Here is a 13752-nt window from a genome sequence, read left to right on the forward strand (position 1 = left end):
TATTCTGTTATGTTCTGTTAGACCATGGTATCACTTAACCAATGAGAACTGGAAAATAGATGTCAAAACTTGCACTACTGTGCTTCCTATAAGAATCTGAGGTACATTGTATCTGGGGCTGGTAAGTTATCCCCCTTTGAAGATGTGGAAGCATTAATATATCCTACCTCCCTGTGTTTATCACTTCTTCTTCCCTACAGTCAACGCCAATTTCACTCCTTCCATGAAGACAGATGCAAGGTATCCATTTATCTTCCACTTCCACATGCCAGTTGCCAGGTGATCTTGACTAGAACCTCTCCTTCCCTCTCTAATTCTTCTTTACAAATGTGTGTAAAATCTTAATTGATGTTAACTGCCATTTTTTTTTTGTCTTCAAAATGTTCTTCCCATTTCAACCCTGCAGCTTCTACACTTTTCCAGACTCTGTCATTATCAGTCCACACATTACGTTTTTGCTTTAATCTTTCTAGGATGTTCTTTGACATCCACTGGTGTAAAACTAGGAGCTCCTCCTTTTTCTTTTATTGGGCATATATTTGTTCTGAACCTTTACAACACCTCCCAATGCTCTGGGACAGGGTCATCTTCAAGCAGCAGTTGCCAATTGTCCCCCTTGTCCTCACCTTCCACCCTACCTGCCGTCGCATACAACCCTCCAATCCTCCAACATTTTCGTCACCTACAACAGGATCTCACCACTGGCCACATCGTCCCATCTCCTCCCCTTTCTGCCTTCCGCAGAGACAGTTCCCTCTGTAACTCCCTGGTCAATTCGTCCCTTCCCACCCAAACCACCCCCTCCCCTGGTACTTTCCCTTGCAAACGCAGGAAGTGCTACACTTGTTTCTTTACTTCCCCCCCTCGACTCCATTCAAGGACCCAAACAGTCTTTCCAGGTGAGGCAGAGGTTCACCTACACCTCCTCCAACCTCATCTGTTGCATCCGCTGCTCTAGGTGTCAGCTGCTCTACATCGGTGAGACCAAGCGCAGGCTTGGCGATCGCTTTGCCCAACACCTTCGATCAGTCCGCAATAACCAACCTGATCTCCCGGTGGCTCAGCACTTTAACTCCCCCTCCCATTCCAAATCCGACCTTTCTGTCCTGGACCTCCTCCATGGCCAGAGCGAGTCCCACCGCAAATTGGAGGAGCAACACCTCATATTTTGCTTGGGTAGTTTACACCCCAGCTGTATGAACATTGACTTCTCCAATTTCAGGTAGTCCTTGCTTTCTCCCTCCTTCCCAGCTCCCCCACAGCCTACTGTCCCCGCCTCTTCCTTTCTTTTTTCCGCCCCCCTCCCCCTCCACCCCGACATTAGTCTGAAGAAGGGTCTCGACCCAAAACGTCACCTATTCCTTCGCTCCATAGATGCTGCCTCACCCGCTAAGTTTCTCCAGCATTTTTGGCTACCTTAAACCTTCTTCAATATCATCAGCAAACCGTGCTCTCTCATTATTGGACTTGGCCCTGTTCAGATGCATCCATCCTCTGCAAGTACCAGCCTTCTCAGCACAGGACTAAGCACTTAGCAACAAGAATCCAATTCTTGCCCTTGTCCAACATGCCTTCATCCACATGTTCATTTGCACCCCCTACCCTCTCTCTCTTTCCTGTGCCTAAGCACCCTGCTGTGCACCCAGCTCTCCTACATTTCTGCTCCTGTTTCCCTGTCCCCCTTTCACTTATATCCCTCCCTCTGGCTTTATATTTCACTTTTCCGCAACCTTCGACACCCTTACTAATCAAGAACCTGTCAATCTCGGCTTTAAAAATACCCAAAGACTTGACCTCCATAGCCAGCTGCAGCCATGAATTCAACAGATTCACCACCCTCTGGCTCAAGAGATTTCTCCTCATGTCCTTTCTAAAGGTACATCTTTGTCTACCAGCCAGCCAGCCAGTCAATTTTCCCCTCCCCCCCCCCCTCCCCCCCCTGGCCTGTATCCACCAATCTCTCGCCAACCCCCACTACTTTTCCAGTGTTCTCTCCCCTGCTACAAACAGTGTGAATAAAGGTCCCGACCTGAAAGGTCAGCTATCCATTTCCTCCACATTTGCTGCTCGATCTGCTGAGTTCTTTCGGCATTTTGTGTTTTGCTCAAGATTCCAGCATTTGCCATTCATTGTGCCTTCATTGGCACTTCCTGGCCATCATCGAGGCCAGCTTAGAGCAAGCAATGTCCATGACCTCTAAATGCAGACTTATTACAGGGCTCATTAGACATCATGTTTTTTTCTCTCCGGGTGACATAGGTGAGTGATGGGAAATCTGAATCTTAGGTATCTTAGAATCTTGAGTATAGAAGCTGGGATGTAATGTTAAAATTGTACAAGGCATTGGTGAGACCAAATCTGGAGTATGGTGTACAATTTTGGTCGCCCAATTATAGGAAGGATGTCAACAAAATAGAGAGAGTACAGAGGAGATTTACTAGAATGTTGCCTGGGTTTCAACAACTAAGTTACAGAGATAGGTTGAATAAGTTAGGTCTTTATTCTCTGGAGCGCAAAAGGTTAAGGGGGGACTTGATAGAGGTCTTTAAAATGATGAGAGGGATAGACAGAGTTGATGTGGACAAGCTTTTCCCTTTGAGAATAGGGAAGATTCAAACAAGAGGACATGACTTCAGAATTAAGGGACAGAAGTTTAGGGGTAATATGAGGGGGAGCTTCTTTACTCAGAGAGTGGTAGCGGTGTGGAATGAGCTTCCAGTGGAAGTGGTGGAGGCAGGTTCATTGGTATCATTTAAAAATAAATTGGATAGGCATATGGATGAGAAGAGAATGGAGGGTTATGGTATGAGTGCAGGCAGGTGGAACTAAGGGGAAAAAAATTTGTTTGGCACGGACTTGTAGGGCCGAGATGGCCTGTTTCCGTGCTGTAATTGTTATATGGTTATATGGTTATATGGTATGGGTGCACACAGAGGCTGGAACCAATATGGCCCAGACCAATTCACCAAAGACGTTAGGTCAGATCCACAACTGTACTTTTATGGATGTCTCAAGCTTTCTCACTCAATATTTCATGGAAACATTTGACTGTAAAAGAATTAATGAATATTCCCTGAAGAAACTTATACATATTTTTTCATATATTTAATTTAAAAGATTCTTTAATGATTATATATTTTAAAATAAATTAGTTTTGCATGTGATACAAAGTAACAAAGTCTGGTGAAACAGGATGGGAAATAGATTTATGATGAATGCTGCACATTACTTTGTTTCCTGAAAATGATTCCAACTCACATCTGATAGTTATTTGCAAATTATTATGATTAATTATAATGTTCAAAGATCTGAATTTAAAAATGATGAATCTCATGAACATTACATTAAATTGGTATTAAACAGTAAGGATCTAAGTTGGGGAACCCAAATGTACGCATTTGTAATTCTTTAGAATCCTATGCAGTCAGCATCATTAGTAGTGTTACGCTATTAATGAACAGTAAGTTGAAACTGAAGCAGATGGCTGCATCATTGGCCTTGAGAAGAATGTAACTTAACCAGGATTTTGCTGTAGAAATCAGGTATTCTAATAGTGCACTCTGTTACTAATATATCAATCAGTCTGAAAATATAGACGATTAAAAAGTAGACCACAACTCCAAAACCTATTGGGAAATTTCAGCTACTCGTTTGCTTTGTCCAATCTGCTTTGTTTTGAATACTATTACAATCTTGTCGGACTTGTGCCTTGTCTTTTAAATTTGTCACAGAATGTGAAGTCTGGCAACATCTATATCTATATAATATTAAAACTGTGTGTGTGTGTGTTCCTGCCTGACTTGTGGGCCCCCCCCACCCCCCACTCACTCATTTTGTCGCCTCCTGCTGGCCAGCGACCATAACGGCTGCTGGCGCCCGCCTCTCGCCTCAAACACGCCATTTAAAAACAGCCGCACTGTTGAGTGCTGGAATCTTACGTTCGGGAATGGCTTGAGTTGGAGGACCACGTCTCCCGTGGGGGCTACGGGTAGGGAACAGCTGCGTTGGGGGAGCAGACCCAACGTGTCTGCACTTAGTCTAGTTCTTAATAAAAGGCAAATCCGCCTCTCTGTCCACTGTAAATTGTAGAATCGGGCCGAAAAGCCCCGGGTCAGCAGCATCTTCAGACGTTCCTCTTTTTTGTGTAACCTTCGATTCTCCAGCATCTGCAGTTCCCTCTTAAACATTCTAATAGTGTACATTATTGTTAAACCTTTTATTTGGGAGAATAATGGGTAATAGATGATGATTTATTTATATCTTCTTATTTTTCCAGTATATCTAATACAGTGGCTTGCAAAAGTATTCATACCCCTTGAACTTTTCCACATTTTGTCACGTTACAACCACAAACGTAAATGTACTTTATTGGGATTTTATGTGATAGACCAACACAAAGTGGCGCATAATTGTGAAGTGGAAGGAACATGATACATGGTTTTCAAATTTTTTTACAAATAAAAAACTGAAAAGTGTGGCGTGCAAAAATATTCAGCCCCCTTTACTCTGCTACCCCTAAATAAAATCCAGTGCAACCAATTGCCTTCAGAAGTTACCCAATTAGTAAATAGAGTCCACTTGTGTGTAATCTAATCTCAGTATAAATACAGCTGTTCTGTGAAGGCCACAGAGGTTTGTTAGAGAACATTAGTGAACAAACAGCATCATGAAGCCCAAGGAACACACCTGACAGGTCAGGGATAAAGTTGTGGAGAAGTTTAAAGCAGGGTTAGGTTATAAAAAATATCCCAAGCTTTGAACATCTCATGGAGCACTGTTCAATCCATCATCCGAAAATGGAAAGAGTATGGCACAACTGCAAACCTACCAAGACATGGCTGTCCACCTAAACTGACAGGCCGGGCAAGGAGAGCATTGATCAGAGAAGCAGCCAAGAGGCCCATGGTAACTCTGGAGGAGCTGCAGAGATCCACAGCTCAGGTGGGAGAATCTGTCCACAGGACAACTATTAGTCGTGCACTCCACAAATCGGGCCTTTATGGAAGAGTGGCAAGAAGAAAGCCATTGTTGAAAAAAAGCCATAAGAAGTCCCGTTTGCAGTTTGCCACAAGCCATGTGGGGGACACAGCAAACATGTGGAGGAAGGTGCTCTGGTCAGATGAGACCAAAATTGAAGTTTTTGGCCTAAATGCAAAACGCTATGTGTGGTGGAAAACTAACACTGCACATCACCCTGAACACACCATCCCCACTGTGAAACATGGTGGTGGCAGCATCATGCTGTGGGGATGCTTTTCTTCAGCAGGGACAGGGAAGCTGGTCAGAGTTGATGGGAAGATGGATGGAGCCAAATACAGGGCAATCTTGGAAGAAAACCTGTTAGAGTCTGCAAAAGACTTGAGACTGGGGCGGAGGTTCACCTTCCAGCAGGACAACAACCCTAAACATACAGCCAGAGCTACAATGGAATGGTTTAGATCAAAGCATATTCATGTGTTAGAATGGCCCAGTCAAAGTCCAGACCTAAATCCAATTGAGAATCTCTGGCAAGACTTGAAAATTGCTGTTCACAGACGCTCTCCATCCAATCTGACTGAGCTTGAGCTATTTTGCAAAGAAGAATGGGCAAAAATGTCAGTCTCTAGATGTGCAAAGCTGGTAGAGACATACCCCAACAGACTTGCAGCTGTAATTGCAGCGAAAGGTGGTTCTACAAAGTATTGACTCAGGGGGGCTGAATACTTTTGCATGCCACACTTTTCAGTTTTTTATTTGTAAAAATATTTGAAAACCATGTATCATTTTCCTTCCACTTCACAATTATGCACCACTTTGTGTTGGTCTATCACATAAAATCCCAATAAAATACATTTACGTTTGAGGTTGTAACGTGACAAAATGTGGAAAAGTTCAAGGGGTATGAATACGTTTGCAAGCCACTGTATATATCTCTTTACCTCTCACCCCTCTGTCCCCCAAAATTCAATCACTTTGCTAGCTTATTATTTATTTCCCTGCATTTGTTTTGCCTATATTTCACAAGGATTTACAAGCACTCATTCCCAGAAATTTACTGAAACCGTTACTGATCAGTGGTTTCCCAAATGCCTTCCCTTGGAGGAGGAGGAGGAGGAGGAAGCAGGAATCCCTTTGGGGCATTTAACAAGTCTACCGAAAGAAGCATGGAACCAGGGCAATTTTCTGCCCCGGACATTTAGTCTGATGTATGAACCAGACAGGTCCACAGTCCAATTTAATCATTCCTTGTCATTAATCAATCAACCTTAATTATTAAAAGGTGGAGTAGTAGCCCTGATGTTGATGGCTGGCAGTAGGGGCAGGGATGGCTTGGCGAGACTCGCTGCACATTTTACATGATCAAAGGGGGACTCTAGAATTTGATGGATAATTCTCATCAGCCTGATTATTGAAATCTTAAGTACATTTATGGGTAACGGTACATGGGCTACACATAGAACCAGTGAATCGAGAGCTGACTATTGAAGGAACTTTTAAAAATCACTGCAAAGTAAAACATCATGGTGTATTCAATAGAATTGAAAGTCATGAATTACTATATTCACATTGTCACGAATGTGTACATAATACATTACATATTAAATATCATGCAGCACATTTATATCAGAATATTTTAAATATCCATCAATCACACTCATCCACTTAATTATAGACTGAGAAGAAACTACCAATTGGGTGCCTACATCTGTTGTCCACTTAGGCTGTCTAAAGTTTTCCGAGCATACCTAATAACTCCAATTTTCTCACAACTCCTACTTTCATTCCTGTCAGCATAAATCAGTCCAGACCTAAATCCAATTGAGAATCTCTGGCAAGACTTGAAAATTGCTGTTCACAGACGCTCTCCATCCAATCTGACTGAGCTTGAGCTATTTTGCAAAGAAGAATGGGCACAAATGTCAGTCTCTAGATGTGCAAAGCTGGTAGAGACATACCCCAAAAGACTTGCAGCTGTAATTGCAGCGAAAGGTGGTTCTACAAAGTATTGACTCGGGGGCTGAATACTTTTGCACGCCACACTTTTCAGGTTTTTTTTCAGACCCAAGACCTACAATAAATAATTTTCTTTTATCATACCAGCTGCACACAGCTTTGAAATCCCCAATAAGAGATGGATTAAATGTATTCCTGTCTGAGGTCGATATATTGATCAAAACATCTGCCCAACTCTTATTCCACTGATCAAATTATTTTTTCGGTCAATTTTGCTTGTTCCCCGATTGTTAGCAGACTTGATTTAATGCGCTTGAGTGTATGATCTGTGCTCCATGCCTAAATGATCATGTAAAAGCTGCCTTGGAGGTGGACCATGAAGTCTGGCAAAGACAACAATTGATGTTCAACTGAAGTGCCTAATTGTCCAGATCATGGCAAGGCGTATGTGTGAAGAACACCTCGTACACGAGGTAACAGCTGGATACTGCTGGCAAAGAAACGCAGGAATATTGAATTTTGAGTCTTGCATTTTGGCAATTCTATTGTGCAAAAGTGTTTGTGGGATGTCTTCTGATTCCTGGGATGTCAGGACTTTCATATGAAGAAGGACTGGATAGACTCGGCTTGTACATGCTAGAATTTAGAAGATTGAGGGGGGATCTTATAGAAACTTACAAAATTCCTAACAGGTTGGACAGGTCAGATGCAGGAAGATTGTTCCCGATGTTGGGGAAGTCCAGGACAAGGGGTCACAGCTTAAGGATAAAGGGGAAATCTTTTAGGACCGAGATGAGAAAACAAATTTCACACAGAGAGTGGTGAATCTCTGGAATTCTCTACCACAGAAGGTAGTTGAGGCCAGTTCATTGGCTATATTTAAGAGGGAGTTAATGTGGCCCTTGTGGCTAAAGATATCAGGGGGTATGGAGAGAAGGCAGGTATGGGATACTGAGTTGGATGATCAGCCATGATCATATTGAATGGCGGTGCAGGCTCGAAGGGCCGAATGGCCTACTCCTGCACCTATTTTCTATGTTTCTATGTGGCAGAGTGGCAGGTGCCTGGCACGTGCAGCTAGAGGAGGCGGTAGAAGCAGATACAATAACAACCTCTTGGTGTCCTACAGACAGACACATGAGCAAGCAGGGAAAATATGGGTACAGATCACGTGCAGGTAGATGGATTATTTAGTTTAGCATCATGTTAGTGCAGTCATACAAGAGAGAGAACAGTTACAGTGAAATAAGTGAGGGATGAGGCTGATGAAAATGCTGTGATTGTTGGCGTGGACTTGATGGGTTGAATAGCTTCCCTCTGCATCATAAGAGAGAATAAGAAACACATTATATTGATCTTCAGATGCCATATGATAAAGTCCCAAGTCAAATGCTGGTTGGCAAAATTGAGCAATGTGAAATAAAGAGATCTGTGTCAATAGATAATAATTAGTTTGGTCAGAAAACAGGCAGTTCAAGTAGTTCGTTCTTTAGCTGACTTAGGATGGCAGTCAGACATGGTACGCAAGGGTCACTGCTGGGGTCATTGCTTTTCAAATATATTGCTTGGATCTGCAGTAAAATATCAAAAGTAACGCACAGAGCACCAGATATGGATTAAACAACAATTCAAAGGCTAAAGATTCAAGAGGCGAGAGTGTTTTATTGCCATATGTCCCAGATAGAACAATGAAAGACTGCAAATATTGGAAATCTGGAATAAAAACAAAAAAGGTGAACACCTTCAATGTCTGGAAACACTTGTGGATGGAGACTCATGGTCAAAGTTTCAGACCAATGACATGTTATCAGAACTTGTACTCAATGTTGTGATGTGGTAAACAGTGAAGAGGGTGAGAAGAATCTGCTACAGGATAGCTGGCACAATGGGCAGACTAGTTATTGGTGAGACCACATAGACTAGGTGACTTTTGATGGACACTTGCACTTGGTCCGACCAGACCACCCGGTTACTAACCATTTTAACCCCCCCCCCCCCCCCCCACTCCCATAGAAGCAATGTAGTAAAATAGATTTGGAGAGAATGGATAGAAAAAAATGTTTCAATTAACATATCATTGATCAACTTGGGGAAACAGATGAACAGTGATGGACAAAGAGGAGGAGAAGAGTGAAGAAACACTGATGCACAGTGGTTGTCAATTGAAACTCACTGGCCATCAGGATGGTGAAACCGAACTCGGGGATTTCAGCAGGTACAGTTGCAGATCTTAGGGGAAATAATTTTCAGGAGTGTGGGAAAAGAACAGATGAAAGGTACTGAATCAATTGCTCTACAAAGAACTAGCAAAGGCTGAATGTACTTGCAACCCACAACAATGTTATAGAAACATAGAAGCATAGACATTAGGTGCAGGAGTAGGCCATTCGGCCCTTCGAGCCTGCACCGCCATTCAATATGATCATGGCTTATAAACTTATTGCAATGTGTTGCCAATGGTTTCCTGTTCCCACAATGGGTGTATCAGCACAAAACACTTGGTTAAGCTTGACTAATTGGTTTATTTGTTTCCCACAGGTCATTTGTGACAAAATATTCCGCCCTTTATTCTCGCCACAGCTGAGTGAACACAGGGTGCGCCATCCACTGCAATCCCAGCTGTACAGAGCTGTAACGAGGTGTGCCGAGCTGTCCAAGCATGGCAATGTGGACACGAGGACTACAGAGGACACATTCTCTGAACTGTACAATTTGTTTAAGGCTGGTCAGAGAAAACAATGAAATAAAATAAGCTGACTACCAAAACAGTTAAAGAGTAGTCTCCTTCACATACGTCAGTATCCAAGCCATCTCCATAAGACGTCTTTGCTGTCACTTTACTGATCTGTATATTGGTGCTTCTAACTGAAACTGCAGAAACATGCGCAATGACAATGCAAGACAGGAGAATATGAAGGTTATATAAAGAATGCCTTGATCCTCTTAACAGATCTTTGTCAATCTTTTTGTATCCACCACCATTTTGGTAGAAGGCATATTGTAGGCAGGCACCTTAAGAGCCATGTTGCCCTAATTCTGGATGGAATAACTCTCCTATATTGAAAAGGACAGTTGGTTTCTCTATGTGATAGATAGATAGATAGATAGATAGATAGATAGATAGATAGATAGATAGATAGATAGATAGATAGATAGATAGATCCTTTATTGTCATTCAGACCTTTCGGTCTGAACGAAATTATGTTGCCTGCAGTTATACACAGAATCAATAATAACAAAACATACAATAAACACAAATTAAACATCCACCACAATGAGTTCACCAAACACATTCTCACTGTGATGGAGGCAAAGTCTTAGATATTGACATGGGATCAAGTCAAGTCACTTTTATGTCTATAGCACATTTAATAAACAACTCTTGTTGACCAAAGTGCTTTACATTGGTGGAGGTACTAACGTTATACAACATTGGTTCATAGATTAAGTACATACATAAATAACATACATATAGCCCTCCCTCAGAGGACGTCAAGAAAGCCTTGAGAGTTATGCCCCTGTCCCACTTAGGAAACCTGAACAGAAACCTCTGGAGACTTTGCGCCCCACCCAAGGTTTCCGTGCGGTTCCCGGAGGTTGCAGGTGGTTGCCAGAGGTTGCAGGTAGTGGAAGCAGGTAGTGAGAGTGGCAAAAACCTTTGGGAACCGCACGGAAACCTTGGGTGGGGCGCAAAGTCTCCAGAGGTTTCCGTTCAGGTTTCCTAAGTGGGACAGGGGCATACAGATGAGTTTTAAGTCTCGACTTAATGTCAATGGAACCAATAAAAAAGATGTGGATTTGGTGTTGAGAGGCCCATCCTAGCTCGGACTCTGGCCAAATATAGTTATTGCATGGTTAGAAGTGCATAGTGACTGGAGGTGCACTGTCGAGGAGGTTGTGACTAAGATCCTGAGCACTCAACTCCACCCATCACCTGTCAGGTCTTCATCACCCATTCAATGCCAAGCCCGATCTTTGAGACTGACCTGGAGCCAGTCCAGGTCCCCATGGGTAATCTGATACCTGTTCAGTAACGCTTGAATGTTCTAGGGTGCATTCTCAGGGAGTGGACAGTGCCTGGCACCATGGAGGTGCCTGGACCTGGATGAGAGACCAATATTTCAGATGCAATCTATTCCCTGGTGCCAGGAACTGTGCCAGGCCTGGCACCACAGGGCTCAGATACTGTGACGAGACGCCAAGAGAATCAGGGAACATGACAGGGTGAATTCAATCCTCTAGCTTTGTGTATGGTTACAGAAACACAGCCAGGAGTTTGTACAACACTGGTGGACACATTTCTACAGTATGACTATTACATGTGTAGAGTATTAGTGAATACTGGTTTCCCATTAGCCCAATTCCAAAGAGCTGTTTTCAAGGTGTGGTGTGTATATGATTTCTTTGAATCAACATCCCTTTCCTAGCCTCTCTACTTAATTTCGCAAGAGACTGGCATGTGTACACAAACTTGGAGAATTCCAAGATAAACGTTCTGAGGAAGACCATGCAGAAATGGTGCCCTGCTACGAAGGAATTTGTAGGGTGGCAGTATGCTCAATAAACGATCAGATTTCAAGCAGTGCTTTATCCTGCATGATATTTTCTTTCTCCTCCTTCATTTAATAATATGTGATACGGTGTTTACAATTACAGGATACATTTACCCCCATTCAATCATTTGGTATATCACAAAGCATGTTTCATCCTGCCCATGGCCCCCCTATAACAAACCTCATACACAAACTCTCCCTCATTATTGGAATATCCTGGCAACTCTACCACTGAGCTTCACTGAAGCCTTGTGAATGGAATGGAACGATAGCTTATGATGAAATTGAGACCCGTCGTAGTTTTAAAGTCAGAAATCAGGATGTCCAACTTTCATCTAACCTGCTGGATAAACGCCATTGGGAAAAATATCACAGGCAGGTCACGGGGAGAAACTACAAACTCTGTTCAGACAGCACCATACAGTACAGATAGTCAGGATCGATCCTTGGTCTCTGGCGCTGTAAGGCAGTAACTCTATCGCTGAGCCACTGTGTTGCCCCACAATCTCAACCAGTCTCAATCATCAATGCTTTAAGGAGAGCAAATCATTCAACTCTATTCCCTGACAAAAGCAGCACTTATCATTTATACCCTTCCATTGCCCTCTCCCAACTCCTCATAGACTTTCTAAACAACCATACCTGGATCTGGATTAAATATTCCAGCTGGGATCAGTGTACGCTTTTATACAAACTTAGCTTAACTTTATGGCCTTTGTAGCCCATGCATCTAATTGTACAGGCTGTTATTTTCAATAAACTGTCATGTTCAATGGAGTGCACATACATCACCAGCATTCTATTTTTATGGCACTCTAAACATAAAGTCAATAACAATTCTGTACACTTTATGGTAATTTTCCACAACTGTGTTAAAATTGGACCACAACAGCTTAGCTATAGTAGAGGTTATTTTAGGAGCAATTCCTTCAGTAATATATCAATAGTCAAGCACATAACTGACTACGTCAAGTGCTGCCAACTATTTCTTGAGAATACAGGACAGATTGGTCCAGGTTGGTGTGGGGTAAAGGAGATTGTTAAGAAAGATCTCCTCGGCATTTCTAGCATACTGGTTACAACCGTTTCAGCCTTGCATTTCACACAGTGGCGGACTGGGTCTAAAAATATTGGTTGCCAGGAGACAAAGGGGGCCCACTTCATCAGGGGCCCACTTGCCATCGGGCAAGCTGACACCCTGGCCAGTCCGCCACTGATTTCACACTATTCAGCAGGTGATACAGTGGTTTAATGGTTGGTGCTGCTGTGTCACAGTTTCAGGGACCAAGGCTCAATCCTGACCTTGGGAGATATCAGTGAGGGATTGTTCTCCCTGGGATTATGTGGCCTTCCCCCAGGTGCTCTAGTTTCCTCCTACATGCCACAGACAGGCTGTCTGTAGATTAATTGGCCACTGTAAATTCTGCAACGTGTATGTGAGTGGTAGATTCTGGGAAATCAATGGGAATTTGAGAGCGTGGTGGTAGTGTGAGTGTGAATTTGATGATCAGCATTGACTGTGATACTATGTACCGTGACTGGGACTCAGCTGGTTTAATTTGCAACACTATTGAGTTACATAATGGAAGTCCTTGCGATTCTCACTTTCCCCTGAATTATGATATCTTCCCACTCACAAAACATTTGAAGGCATTGCTCCTTTCATTCCCTATCTGCAAGTGGTCTTCATCGTGGAGGGGAACCAATGTATCTGTTCAAGGAAATCAGCAGTGATAAATAAGAGTGGCTGGTTTGTCAAATCATTGTGCTGCTATTCCTCAGCTACATACAAGAAGAATTATTCTCTGCTGCATAAAAATATCATGATTGTAGTTCTTTACCTTCCATACTGCTCGGGGCATTTCATGCCCAGTGAAGCAGTGGTGGTCTTGTTGCCTCACAGCGACAGAGACCCAGGTTCAATCCTGACCTCGGGAGCTGCCTGTGCCAGGTTTGATCATTCTCCCTGTGACCATGTGGGTTTTCTCCAGGAGTTCCAGTTTCCTCCCACGTTCCAAGGACCAGCAGCTTAGTAGGTTAATTGGCTTCTGTAAAGTGCCCCTAGAGCAGTGGTTCCCAACGCCCCACAGGGGGGCAATTTGATTTTTAAGGGGGGCAATTGAACGCAACTGAGGAGGTCTGGGTCCAAATTTTCGATTTTCGTATGAGACAATCACAAATATTTCAATATTCTAATATATACATTTTCTCTCTCTTTATTACCTGTGAATATTCTTTTATGATCATATTTATCATTATTATTATT

General features: G+C 42.9%; 1 protein-coding gene across 2 annotated transcripts in view; it reads left to right on the top strand.

The window, feature by feature from the left end:
- Positions 1-9699, top strand: part of dipk1c (divergent protein kinase domain 1C) — a 34279-nt gene extending 24580 nt beyond the window's left edge. The window contains exons 4-5 of one of the 2 annotated variants that reach the window (XR_008723394.1): positions 201-279; positions 9472-9699. Coding sequence is in view for 1 of the 2 variants with exons in the window: in XM_055634889.1 (XP_055490864.1) it covers positions 9472-9675 (204 nt within the window). In the remaining variant the exon portion in view is untranslated. The remainder of the gene's footprint in view (positions 1-200; positions 280-9471) is intronic. The other variant, XM_055634889.1, reaches the window with a different exon arrangement.
- The last annotated feature ends 4053 nt before the right edge of the window (positions 9700-13752 follow it).

The sequence above is a fragment of the Leucoraja erinacea genome, chromosome 4, assembly GCF_028641065.1.
Source record: "Leucoraja erinacea ecotype New England chromosome 4, Leri_hhj_1, whole genome shotgun sequence".
NCBI classification, from domain to species: Eukaryota; Metazoa; Chordata; class Chondrichthyes; order Rajiformes; family Rajidae; genus Leucoraja; species Leucoraja erinaceus.